The following is a 13,052-nucleotide window of genomic DNA, read 5'->3' as shown; positions in this document are numbered from 1 at the left end:
AACAAGATAGCAAGTAAAGTAAAACTAGCAACTAATTTTTTTTGTATTTTGATATAATGCAGCAAACAAAGTAGTAAATAAAATAAAAGCAAGACAAAAACAAAGTAAAGAGATTGGATTGTGGAGACTCCCCTTGCAGCGTGTCTTGATCTCCCCGGCAACGGCGCCAGAAATTTAGCTTGACACGCATACAGCACGCGACCGTTGGGAACCCCAAGTGGAAGGTGTGATGCGTACAGCAGTAAGTTTCCCTCAGTTAGAAACCAAGGTTTATCGAACCAGTAGGAGTCAAGAAGCACGTTGAAGGTTGATGGCGGCGAGATGTAGTGCGGCGCAACACCAGGATTCCGGCGCCAACGTGGAACCTGCACAACACAACCAAAGTACTTTGCCCCAACGAAACAGTGAGGTTGTCAATCTCACCGGCTTGCTGTAACAAAGGATTAGATGTATAGTGTGGATGATGATTGTTTGCAGAAAACAGTAGAACAAGTATTGCAGTAGATTGTATTCGATGTAAAAGAATGGACCGGGGTCCACAGTTCACTAGTGGTGTCTCTCCCATAAGATAAATAGCATATTGGGTGAACAAATTACAGTTGGGCAATTGACAAATAGAGAGGGCATGACAATGCACATACATGATATGATGAGTATTGTGAGATTTAATTGGGCATTACGACAAAGTACATAGACCGCTATCCAGCATGCATCTATGCCTAAAAAGTCCACCTTCAGGTTATCATCCGAACCCCTTCCAGTATTAAGTTGCAAACAACAGACAATTGCATTAAGTATGGTGCGTAATGTAATCAATAACTACATCCTTGGACATAGCATCAATGTTTTATCCCTAGTGGCAACAGCACATCCACAACCTTAGAACTTTCTCACACCGTCCTGCATTTAATGGAGGCATGAACCCACTATCGAGCATAAATACTCCCTCTTGGAGTTAAGAGTAAAAACTTGGCCAGAGCCTCTACTAATAACGGAGAGCATGCAAGATCATAAACAACACATAGATAATAGATTGATAATCAACATAACATAGTATTCTCTATCCATCGGATCCCAACAAACACAACATATAGCATTACAGATAGATGATCTTGATCATGTTAGGCAGCTCACAAGACCCGACAATGAAGCATAATGAGGAGAAGACAACCATCTAGCTACTGCTATGGACCCATAGTCCAGGGGTGAACTACTCACTCATCACTCCGGAGGCGACCATGGCGGTGTAGAGTCCTCCGGGAGATGATTCCCCTCTCCGGCAGGGTGCCGGAGGTGATCTCCTGAATCCCCCGAGATGGGATTGGCGGCGGCGTCTCTGGAAGGTTTTCCGTATCGTGGCTCTCGGTACTGGGGGTTTCGCGACGAAGACTATATGTAGGCGGAAGGGCAGGTCAGGGGGCCACACGGGGGCCCCACACGCTAGGGCAGCGCGGGCCCCCTTGGGCCGCGCCGCCCTAGTGTGGCGGCGCCCCGTGGCCCCACTTCGTCTTCCCTTCGGTCTTCTGGAAGCTTCGTGGCAAAATAGGCCCCTGGGCGTTGATTTCGTCCAATTCCGAGAATATTTCCTTACTAGGATTTCTGAAACCAAAAACAGCAGAAAACAAGAATCGGCTCTTCGGCATCTCGTTAATAGGTTAGTGCCGGAAAATGCATAAATATGACATAAAGTATGCATAAAACATGTAGATATCATCAATAATGTGGCATGGAACATAAGAAATTATCGATACGTCGGAGACGTATCAAGGGCCAATCTTTTACTTTTACGTTGAGTCACCATCCTTTCTTTGAGCACCTTCTTGAGAGCACAACTGCCATTCTTAGTATAATATGCTTGTCCCACAATGTGATTAACTGTGGTATAACTTTGATGCTTTTATCTTTGATAATCTCTACTTCCAGTCTTTCCATGAATTTCAAAGGTGCCCGGGCATTTATGTTTTGCTGTACAAATACGGGCAAGCGAGATACCACTTTATCATATCCTTTTATGAACATTGCAATCTTGTTGACAGACATGATTCATGATGCTTACTATTAATTTGTTGGTACCTTTTCCATGATTGACATTGCTATTAGATGACTTTATTTGCATGTATCTTATTATGAATTGCCTAAGTACTTGTCCATACCATGAGAATATTTACATCATATGAACAAATATGTTCGTGAAAGTTCTTTTATCGCACTCATTTGTTAACTGAATTGCTTGAGGACAAGCAATAAGCTAAGCTTGGGGGGAGTTGATACGTCCAAAACGTATCTACTTTCCCGAACACTTTTGCTATTGTTTTGCCTCCAATTTGTGTATTTTGGATACAACTAACACGGACTAACGCTGTTTTCAACAGAATTGCCCTGGTGTCTTGTTTTTGTGCAGAAACTCAACTTTCAGGAAAATCCCCGGGATTAATTGCAATGGGCTTATTTTCACGGGGGATTGACGGAGCCAGAAGACGAGACGGAGGGGGGCCACGAGGCGCCCACCCCACAAGGCGGCGCGGTGGGCCCTTGGGCCGCGCCGCCCTATGGTGGCGACGCCTCGGGCAGCCCCCGACGCTCCCCTCTGGATTACTTAAGGGTTTTGACCTAAAAACGCACGGGGGTTAGACGAAATCGCCAGAAGACATCCAGAACTCCGCCGCCATCGCGAAACTCCGTCTCGGGACCAGAAACTCCGTTATGGCACTCCGCCGGGACGAGGAATTGGAGGAGATCATCGCCATCATCACCACCGACGCCTCTCCATCAACCAGCCATGTTTCCCCCATCCATGTGTGAGTAATTCCCCCGCTGTAGGCTGAAGGGGATGGTAGGGATTGGATAAGATTGGTCATGTAATAGCATAAGATTGTTAGGGCATAGTGCCTAGTATCCGTAGTTGGTACTTTTATGATATTGTTGCAACTTGTTATGCTTAATGCTTGTCACTAGGGCCCGAGTGCCATGATCTTAGATCTAAACATGTTATCAATTCATGATGATATTCATTGCTTTATGATCTTACCTGCAAGTTGTATACACATGTTGCTGTCCGGAACCCGAGACCCCAAAGTGACAGAAATTGGGACAGCCGAAGGGGAAGGCAGTGATATGAGGATCACATGTGTTCACGGAGTGTTAATGCTTTGCTCCGGTGCTCTATTAAAAGGAGTACCTTAATTACCAGTAGATTCCCTAGAGGCCTGGCTGCCACCGGCTGGTAGGACAAAAGATGTTGTGCAAGTTTCTCATTGCGAGCACGTACGACTATATACGGAACACATGCCTATGGTTGTTTAGTACTTGGATACAGTTTTATTACTATCTGCAAATGCCCTACCTTGATTGTTACGTGAGTTCTCTCATCCATGCAGCGCCCATTCATCCATCCCTGTGCCTACAGTATTTTAATCCTGCTGTTTAGTATAGTCTTTGTTACACTACTGCTGATATTTCACTATCAAGCATCGCTATAAAACTGTTGCTACTGATAAACTCTTGCGAGCAAGTCTATTTCTAGGTGCAGCTGAATTGACAACTCCGCTGTTAAGGCTTACAAATATTCTTTGGCTCCCCTTGTGTCGAATCAATAAATTGGGTTTTACTTCCCTCGAAGACTGTTGCGATCCCCTATACTTGTGGGTCATCAGCGGGCGGTACGGTCGGCCCCGCCCGTACGGATGCTGCTAAACTCCCTCGATCGCCAGGATGAAATTGGCCTCAAAAGGAAATGTCTTTATTTTGTTGCAAAACTCATAAATGTCCTCAGATCCTCCTGAAATACATAATTCAAAAGTAAGGTTTCGCCTGGATTGCGATATTAACATTAGTTGAAATAAAAAATCCAATGAAAACCCAATGAAACCGAGAGATAAGTGGTGGAACATCCGTAGTAAAAAGCATTGAAATTTGGAGCTATCAACTATATAAGCACGAACGCAAACCCTAGCCGCCAAAATGACCCATATGCGACCGCCTCTTTCTAGTACATTGCGTCGTCGGCTTCGTCTTCCTCATCCCGTCGTTCGGCGTACACCGGCTGACGGGACAGCAGGCCTCCGAAATCTTGCCTCTCGTGGACCTGTACGGGTGGGGGACAATCATGTTTTTGGGAAGCGCTTGCGCGCGACTACTGGCAACACGACGTCGTCCGATGATGAGTTCCCGAACGACCAATTCTTCCCAGACATCGACAATCTCTTCGGCAACCTCAACATGGAGATAACGTCGACGCTGCTGCCGCCGCTGCTGCTTCTGCGGCCAACGCTAGACCGCACGTGTTTTTCTATTCCATGTTTCAAATCTTACTAGAGTTTCTACTTCTGCTGTTCGGAGTACATGCGTTTGGTTTATCTTGTTTAGATGTTGTTTGTTCTTCTATTTTGTTGATCTGCATAATTAGTTTATCTGCTGTTTCTGTAGTCATAATTTATCAAGTATTAGTTCAAATTAATTCATATGGTAATTATCTTATATTTTCAACATTGACTACCTATGCTATTTTATTGTTTACCCCCTTGCCTTTCTTAGATGTGTGCCGCAACATTGTTGTCTGCAATGCTGAGTTGATAGAAGAATCTAGGAGAGCGAATTCAAATATATCAAATAAATTTCGGGGGATGTTAGAGGGGAACAAACGCATGCGAGCACATAGAATAAGAATATAGTGATCATTCAATGTGAATTAGAACATTAAGAGTAAGAGCTGACATATTTTTTTACCAATGCAAGGAGCCTTTGATGTTCACATGATGATAGCCTTTTACTCCTTTGCCTGAAGAACCAGCAGGCAGAATCCAATCAAATCTAGATCCAAAATAAAATGCAATCCAATCAGGAGAGGCAAAACGGTGAGCAGATTTCCAACACAAGAGCAACACGGAACACGAACATCGGCTGAGCCTTTGTTTTACTGGACGTACAACGAGCGACTCAATGGGATGTCCAACCCATGAACATGCGCCTCGTCAAGCTCATGTACCAGCGCCTCGTCCATCCCAGGTAGGGATGTCCAGCCCATTGGAGAAAATAGGTATGACACGCTAAGAAAATATGGAGAAAATAAGGCACGGGGAGAGTTAGCAGAGAAGCGATCGAAGCGGGAAAAACAAATGACTTTGATGCACGTAAACGTTGCAAAGTCAGGTAGTGGGGTTGCTATCTAGAGATAGAATATTCCCTTCCTCATAAGAAAAAAGAGATCTGCGAAGTGCGGTGAAGGAGTTACATACTTTAATCTGGAATTACTTGACCCCTCTGAAAAATGATTGATTTCCCATGCTTTATACTTCCTCCGTTCTATTTTTTTTCATGCTTCTAGCTTAAATTTAAACTAAAACACGACATGATTTTTTTTTTAAATGAACACGACAGGAATTATGGGCAGACCGGCCCATGCAGCCCACCCAAATGTAAGAGAAGCCTGCCATGCCTTGGCGGCCCGGTCAAACTAGAGCCTCCCAGCCCAGCCCAGTCAAGCAGGGGTAATACAAGTAGCGCTTGTCTTCCCCACCACAACGCCTCTCTCCCTCTCCGCACCACAACCCCGCCGCCGCCGCCAAGAGGGAGGGGATTACAAATCCTCTATCGTAGGGTTGCGCAGATCCGCGCCACCGGCCAGCTACCAATCCCCTCCCCTCCAGCTACCTATCCCCGATCTCCCACCATGGTGTCCGACGCCAGCAAGAAGAAGGCCGCGCAGAAGAAGGCCGCCGCCGCCGCCAAGAGGGGCGCCAAGTCCAGCGTCGCCGCGTCCTCCTCGTCGGCCACGGCCGCAGCCGACAAGGCGGCCGACAACTTGTTGGCGCTCAGCCTATCCGATCGGACCTGTACCGGGGTCCTCGCCTCCCATCCGCTCTCCCGTGATATCCACGTACGTAAAGATCAGATCTTGGTTTCTTCTTGTTTCTATTCATTCATTCATCCATGGTAGGATTTTCTTTTGCGTGAATTCCTTTCGTAGATTAGTTTCGTTCTCCAGTGACTAGATCCGTATGATGTTTTATTTCATAGAACGGAAGATTGCGTCTTTTAGGCGAAATATAGATCGGGAGATCCATGTTAAACGAACTTCGATTTCTTACCAGTATATATGTAAGTAATCTTAGGGCTCAACGATGAGCAGCTAGTTTGGCCACTCACGTATCTCCCATGTTCTTGGAACCAAATCTCCTTACGGTACTATAAGGTACTCTAGTCTAGAAAGAAACAACCAGACAAAACCTGGTTTGATGGGGCCATGGCTACGAGTTCTTGAACGATGCTACCACAATTTGGCAGCATCTCCACTCCATACTTCATACCAATTGATTCATTTAATATTTTTTCTTATTTTTCTAATACTATATGCCTTTGTATGTTGCAGATAGAGTCCCTCTCATTAACGTTTCATGGCCATGACCTTATCGTGGATTCAGAGCTGGAGCTTAACTATGGAAGGTATAGTTTGCCAGCCGTTTATTTTATTTTGGTATTACAACCATGCATATCCTTCTGGAAAACTTCACTGATGGGTTTATTTAATCTTAGGCGTTATGGTTTGCTCGGCTTAAATGGTTGTGGAAAATCTACCCTTCTCACAGCAATAGGCCACAGGGAACTTCCCATCCCTGAGCACATGGACATCCACCATCTCACCCGTGAGATTGAGGCTTCGGACATGTCTGCGCTGCAAGCTGTCATCTGTTGTGATGAAGAAAGAATCAAGTTGGAAAAGGAAGCTGAAATTTTGTCTGCACAGGTTGGCTCATCAGCCCTCTCATCCTTGTTGTTTTATTTCACCTGTGTCTATAGAACGCTGAGTTATAACTTCTATTTATCTTTGCTGACCTTTTAGGATGATGGTGGCGGTGAAGCTTTGGATCTTGTATATGAGCGTTTAGAAGCAATGGATGCATCAACTGCTGAAAAGCGTGCTGCTGAGATATTGTTTGGTCTAGGTTTTGACAAGAAGATGCAAGCAAAGCCAACTAGAGATTTCTCTGGTGGTTGGCGTATGAGGATTGCGTTGGCAAGGGCGCTCTTCATGAATCCCACCATCCTTTTGCTTGATGAGCCAACTAACCATCTTGGTGAGTCTTGTACAATGATCTGAAACTAATGAAAACTGAATTTCAACAATTGTTCAGTAGAAATACTGTACTTTCGTAATATTCCTTCAACACTCACCATACCATAAAATTTTCGATGGTAAAATTGACTCTCTTGTAATATTTTCCTGATACATCCCAAGTTCCCAACCACTAGTATTAAGCACTACTTAGTGTCTTGTTTTGCTTACATATGTTCTTGGTGATTTGTTATAGTTACTTGAATGCAATCTGAGACAATTTTTTTGCCTTGCTCTCTGCAGATCTTGAGGCTTGTGTCTGGCTGGAAGAAAAATTAAAGAATTTTGAGCGTATACTTGTTGTCATCTCACACTCCCAAGATTTTCTGAATGGAGTGTGCACTAACATCATCCACATGCAGAACAAAATCCTCAAGTTATATACTGGTAATTATGACCAGTATGTGCAAACCCGCTCTGAACTTGAAGAGAATCAAATGAAGCAGTATAAATGGGAGCAGGAGCAGATTGCTGGTATGAAGGAGTACATCGCACGGTTTGGTCATGGATCTGCAAAGCTTGCTCGTCAGGCTCAGAGCAAAGAGAAAACTCTTGCAAAGATGGAGCGTGCTGGTCTTGCTGAGAAGGTTGTCAATGACAAGATTCTGGTGTTCCGCTTTACAGATGTTGGTAAACTCCCACCACCAGTGCTACAGTTTGCTGATGTGACATTTGGATACACCCCAGATAATCTCATTTACAAGAACCTTGACTTTGGTGTTGACCTTGACTCAAGAGTTGCACTGGTCGGCCCCAATGGTGCGGGAAAAAGCACACTTCTGAAGCTCATGACCGGTGACCTAACTCCATTGGACGGCATGGTTAGGCGCCACAATCACCTACGCATTGCGCAGTTCCATCAACATCTCACTGAGAAGCTGGACCTAGACATGCCAGCCCTGCAGTACATGATGAAGGAATACCCTGGGAATGAGGAGGAGAAGATGAGAGCTGCAATTGGCAAGTTCGGCCTGTCAGGGAAGGCACAGGTAATGCCAATGAATAATCTGTCAGATGGGCAGAAGGCCCGTGTTATCTTTGCTTGGCTGGCATTCAGGCAGCCACAGATGCTGTTGCTCGATGAGCCAACAAATCATCTTGACATTGAGACCATTGACTCCCTTGCTGAAGCACTGAAGGAATGGGATGGGGGATTGGTCCTTGTGAGCCACGACTTCAGGCTGATCAACCAGGTTGCTCAAGAGATCTGGGTGTGTGAGAAACAGGCGGTGACCAGGTGGGAAGGTGATATCATGGATTTCAAGCAACATCTGAAGAAGAGGGCTGGTCTCTAGAGTGCCTTTGCTTTTTGGTCCTCGGCTCTTTGGAGATCTATAGACAACCCAAAGTTTTGCCTCTGTATCAGAAAAGTTATAATTTTCTAGAGTAACTACATGTATGAGTATCATTGTATCGAGTTAAGACATTCCAGTATGTCATTTTTATAACCAGATGATTCATATTATTTTCATATCTTGTTGGTGTTAGTTATTCGTCATTATTGATTTACTTGTGATGGTCTGTTGTGTTGTATCCTGGAGTTCTGTGTTTGTAACCAACGGATGGTTTATTTGACTGGTATCTAGTAGTAGTGTTCAATTATTTCATCTGGAGTTCTGTGTTTGTAACCAACGGATGGTTCATTTCACTGGTATCTAGTAGTGTTCAATTATTTCATCTGTTGAGTGGCATGGTGTGATTTTTCATCTGTCAGATCCTACTTGAATCTGCTCGTCAAATTTGCATGATCCAGTCTGGAACTGTTTGAATTGGCTCGTCAAATTTGCATGATTTTCTGTCTGGAACTGCATGTATAGCTTGGTTGTCCGTGAAAATTTCAAATTTGCACAATTTCTGGAACTCTCTATGTATCCATGCATGATTTTCTGTCTGGAACTGCATCTGTAGCTTGGTTGTTGTGAAATTTTCTGTCTGGAACTGCATGTGTAGCTTGGTTGTTGTGAAATTTTCAAATTTGCACAATTTCTGGAACTCTATGTACCGCATGATTGACTTTCACAAACAATACAAATTACTGGCAAGGAGAGGCTTCATTTATTCAAGATAAATTTGTGAAAACTGGACAAGAGAAACCAAATCAAATGCTCCTCCTCGTTTATCATTTCTCTTTCTCCACTTGCTATCATGTAAGCTTTTGGTTTCTTTAGTGCTTATTCCTGAAGCGCCACCACCGCTTCTTCTTTTTTGTTTCCGAGGTCGGTAGATCTGCAGCACAATCATAAACGAAGGACGGTCAGGTCAGGTGATAACAGGAGCATTGCATGTGCAGTGCTGAGAATATATGGTCTTGTAACTGGAGTCCTGCCATGTGCACAAAACTGCCATGAGCGTTCTGTGTTGATGAAAACTAATTTTCTCATGGATGTTTTTCGGTTGCAGGTAAGCACATTGCAGCACAAACACTAATTCAGTTTTAAGGTATGGACACATAGATAATAAGCAAGACCGTCCCAAAATTTCACATCTACATTCATCACGACTTCGTAAACAAAAGAGCAGTACTGAATTCAAATATGGAATGAGTAGTATCCTTGTGGCACTATTTATAGACGATTTTGTCTTTTTTCTGTTTCTTGAGTTCTGGGTCGAATTGGTGATATGGTTTACACATGTTGTATGGATGTTGCTAATAATTTTTCGAAATCTTACAGAACGTTTATCTATCACAGTAACAAGGAAATCAGACTCAAGTGATCCTCATGTGATGGGTCGGTTGTTCTTCTAAATAAAAGGAGCTACATGTGCTAAGTTCATGCTTGTCATGCTCTTTTATATGTAACCGGCCAGCTCGAGTTTATTCAGGTGATGATCCTAATAGCTGTATACATCGTTTCAAGTAGTAAATACGAAAAAAAAGAGGCAAAAGAAAAGGCGACACTATTAATCATGTTGAGATTTACCTCCTTCAGGATAGATGGAATTGTAGTGGACCTCCGCCCAGAAACTCAAGAATATAACTGTAAATCAAAGCTCTGCTTTAGAATATTTGTGAGCAAGCTTGTTAACATAGTCACAGATATATGCAGAAGGTGGTACTAGTTTTCGACATAGACTGAAGCGTTCTCATACCTCGGTTAGACTTCTGAGCATTTGGTAGGATCTCAATATAACAGGTATCTTTGAATGATGTAATCACAAATATTTTCACTCCGTACTGCAGAAGAACATTCAAACCCACAATGTCAGTGATAAAAGATATAAAAGCAAGACACAGGTGAAAAGAATGGGAGTTACGAGGATCTAGAAGGGAATGCACACCGTGTCTGCAGCAGCCTGCAAAGTCACATGATCACCCCACTCACCATTTCTGTTCAGGTACAGCATGGAAATATAATCAACCAAATTACTAACAGTTCTACAATATCAGCTTTTCGCATGAGAATCTCACTAAATAAGAAGAAAAACATACTGTGAGACTTTTTCTAGATAATCACTATACTCCATCGGGACATATCCTTCATATGTATCGCGGTGGGACTTGAGCTGTGAAATGAAAGCAAGTACCAAATTAGGCACAGTGAAATCGAAAAGACCCAGAAGAATAAAGTTGAGACAGACATTTACATCCAACCTAGAGCTGAACTTTTGGCACAAGAAAATAACAAACGGACCTGGTTTATGACCTGCTGCCGAACAAATTTATGGTGTTCTGGGCTTCGGTAGAATTGATCAGATAGTGCACGAAACTGAAAAATAGAGAGAAAGTTAATAGTTGGAGGAAACATCTTAATGTAGTAACTTAGACAAAAATGCCTACTATTCATCTAAGTTGTAATTAAGGTAACATGCAACTTACTTGGCAGTTACCATCTCCCAGTACCTTAAGCTCAACAAGATCATAGAGTCGCAACCTACAGAAGAAGTCTTGCGAAAAATCAGGCAATGGTTGCAGTATAATTCAATCTGTTCAGAATTATTTTAGAAGGCATTCTCTGTAATAGAAATGCTGCACTAATGACATTTAACCTGTCTATGATCCTTTGATGGTCTGATGTGGCTTCATCTACAGAAGGTATCTCCCCATTTATCCTTGGAACATGCTACAAAAAGGGAACCATTTACTTAACTTGCATGGCTGCAGTATATGTAGCTAAAATAAGCTACACGTCGAAATCAAAACTAGGAACAGAGAAATTTTCTGAAATAATCGGGATGTTAGCATTCATGATGTTTTAAATTTCTGAAAAACACTACCTCTAGCTAAGTGGTAAAGGACAGGTGAACTTACAGGGATAGGCACCATCTGATTCAGCCGTTTCCCAACTTCGCCATCTATTTCAAAAGAATCATCGACAAGCTCGAGCGTGAAATCCTCTCCGTATGGGTTTACCCCTGGGCTTGAACTTGAGCTGGAAGGTTCCGTATCATCAGCTTCCTCTTCACCTTGCTCATAGCCTACATCAAACAACCATATTACGGTGATGAAGTAAATCTAGAGGGTTTGATATTACATCTAAGCAGAACCTTGCGAGGCAGGTACCTGAATAATAGTTTCTGGACGGATCATACCATCCATTGGGGCACATTTGTAGCCGCAAATGCTCTTCGTCTGCGTTCTGGTGATATGACAAGTCCACAGCTAGCAAAACCGAGAAAGCTGTTTACTAGTAGAACAAAAACAAGAAAACTGGAAGTATCAGCTGTAGCAAGACATTGTGTACCTTCCCTGGCATAACAGCCATTGTAGAAGCCTCCATCATGCTGAACATTTGCTCCGCAATACGCAGCGGAGTTGGCATATGGATCATGGAAAGGGTTGAAGCTCCACCGTAGCACGTCGTCGTCTTGCTCGTAAGTAATCATGATCTGTTCACACCGGTTTCTTTCTTTCACCGATGAAGAACGACGCTCCTTGTAGTTCAGTGTGGCTATATAGTCATCAACTGAAACACAAACACAAGCATGAAAAGGCAATTTATAGTGTGATACCACCCTAGAGATAAAGACATGAACTAGAGGATGAACAAACCAGGCTGTTTATGCCATCTACTACTAATATAAGAGGGGAGAGACAAACTATGTGAATATTGTTTCGTCCATGAAACTGATTGGCCCCAAAGATGAAATTAATGCAGGCAGGTCCATTATGTAAAGGACAAAGCGGGCCATAAGCTCTGTTCAGAAAGTGTGTATCGGAGAATTTGGCATCCAACTAGATAGGGATTTGGCCACTTTGCTAAAGGGCCTAGAGTTAGGAATTGGAACAATCTCTCCCTGCCTCCCAAATTGCTCCAGCGGAAAGTGGGGTGAGTGGGTGCCCTTTCCAAGCTGCTTCTTTGATTTGTGCACTAATGCGGGAGTAGCTTTTCTAATGGATGGACAGGGCCGTACTGCCTTTTCCTCCTCTCAGGCCGGGATGCCTCCACTATCAAATTGGGGAGCTACAGTAGAGCATCCATGGAAAGGGCGCCACCGACGACTGGAAACACGGTGGTCAAACAAGTTTGTTTATGCCAAGTTGAAAAGGAGAACTAAGATTCGTAGATCTGATTAGCTAATAGCATGCACCTTTTTGGTTCCTGAATCGAACAATTTTGATTGAGAGATGATGGTGTGTGTGTTCAGCTCATCCTTTCGGCATTGCGCAGGTGTAAGTAATCGCGCCCAACGGCTGGAAATTGTCGGCGGTGCACAGACACGATACAGCAGAGCGCGCAGCAGTAGGTAAAGTAGTAGACGCAGAAGAAAAGAAGAGGCGAGCTAAGTTAGGATCGCTGACCTTGGTAGGTAAGGTAGCAGAAGCAGAATCAGAAGGTCGGAGCGGAGACGCTCGAGGTTGGTCGCGGCTTCGAGACGCCGCGAGACGATGCGCTCCAAGTAGAAGTAGTTAAGAGGTTGGTTGGTGGGTGGGGAGAAGGGGAAGTGCCTTGAGAGAGAGAGAGAGAGGAGGAGACAGACGCCTGGGGTGGGAGGAAGAAGA

General features: G+C 43.8%; 2 protein-coding genes across 2 annotated transcripts; one reads left to right on the top strand and one right to left on the bottom strand.

The window, feature by feature from the left end:
* The first annotated feature begins 5,511 nt into the window (after positions 1-5,511).
* LOC127323940 (ABC transporter F family member 1) lies at positions 5,512-8,584 on the top strand. The gene is made up of 5 exons (XM_051352050.2): positions 5,512-5,875; positions 6,368-6,441; positions 6,532-6,742; positions 6,839-7,073; positions 7,355-8,584. Exons 1-5 carry the CDS (start codon positions 5,669-5,671, stop codon positions 8,404-8,406), a joined length of 1,779 nt encoding a protein of 592 aa, XP_051208010.1. The 5' UTR covers positions 5,512-5,668; the 3' UTR covers positions 8,407-8,584.
* Positions 8,585-9,143: 559 nt separating this feature from the next.
* On the bottom strand, positions 9,144-12,665 carry LOC127323941 (OVARIAN TUMOR DOMAIN-containing deubiquitinating enzyme 12). The gene is made up of 12 exons (XM_051352053.2): positions 12,641-12,665; positions 11,794-12,015; positions 11,613-11,711; positions 11,361-11,527; positions 11,099-11,172; positions 10,929-10,983; positions 10,744-10,818; positions 10,542-10,615; positions 10,391-10,439; positions 10,202-10,286; positions 10,033-10,089; positions 9,144-9,337 (listed from the first exon to the last, which is right to left on the bottom strand). Exons 2-12 carry the CDS (start codon positions 11,933-11,935, stop codon positions 9,276-9,278), a joined length of 939 nt encoding a protein of 312 aa, XP_051208013.1. The 5' UTR covers positions 11,936-12,015; positions 12,641-12,665; the 3' UTR covers positions 9,144-9,275.
* Positions 12,666-13,052: the final 387 nt, after the last annotated feature.

The sequence above is a fragment of the Lolium perenne genome, chromosome 7, assembly GCF_019359855.2.
Source record: "Lolium perenne isolate Kyuss_39 chromosome 7, Kyuss_2.0, whole genome shotgun sequence".
Lineage (NCBI taxonomy): Eukaryota > Viridiplantae > Streptophyta > Magnoliopsida > Poales > Poaceae > Lolium > Lolium perenne.
The sequence above is the reverse complement of the archived record's forward strand: the minus strand, read 5'-3'. Positions and strand labels throughout refer to the sequence as shown.

Coding starts and splice junctions, on each gene's coding strand:
- LOC127323941 (XM_051352053.2), bottom strand. CDS start 11,935: ATGATTACTTACGAGCAAGACGACGACGTGCTACGGTGGAGCTTCAAC. Junction 11,712..11,793: donor TGGCTGTTATGCCAGGGAAG/GTACACAATGTC, acceptor CGGTTTTGCTAG/CTGTGGACTTGTCATATCAC. Junction 10,440..10,541: donor TATCTAGAAAAAGTCTCACA/GTATGTTTTTCT, acceptor GTACCTGAACAG/AAATGGTGAGTGGGGTGATC.
- LOC127323940 (XM_051352050.2), top strand. CDS start 5,669: ATGGTGTCCGACGCCAGCAAGAAGAAGGCCGCGCAGAAGAAGGCCGCC. Junction 6,442..6,531: donor CTGGAGCTTAACTATGGAAG/GTATAGTTTGCC, acceptor ATTTAATCTTAG/GCGTTATGGTTTGCTCGGCT. Junction 7,074..7,354: donor TGAGCCAACTAACCATCTTG/GTGAGTCTTGTA, acceptor TGCTCTCTGCAG/ATCTTGAGGCTTGTGTCTGG.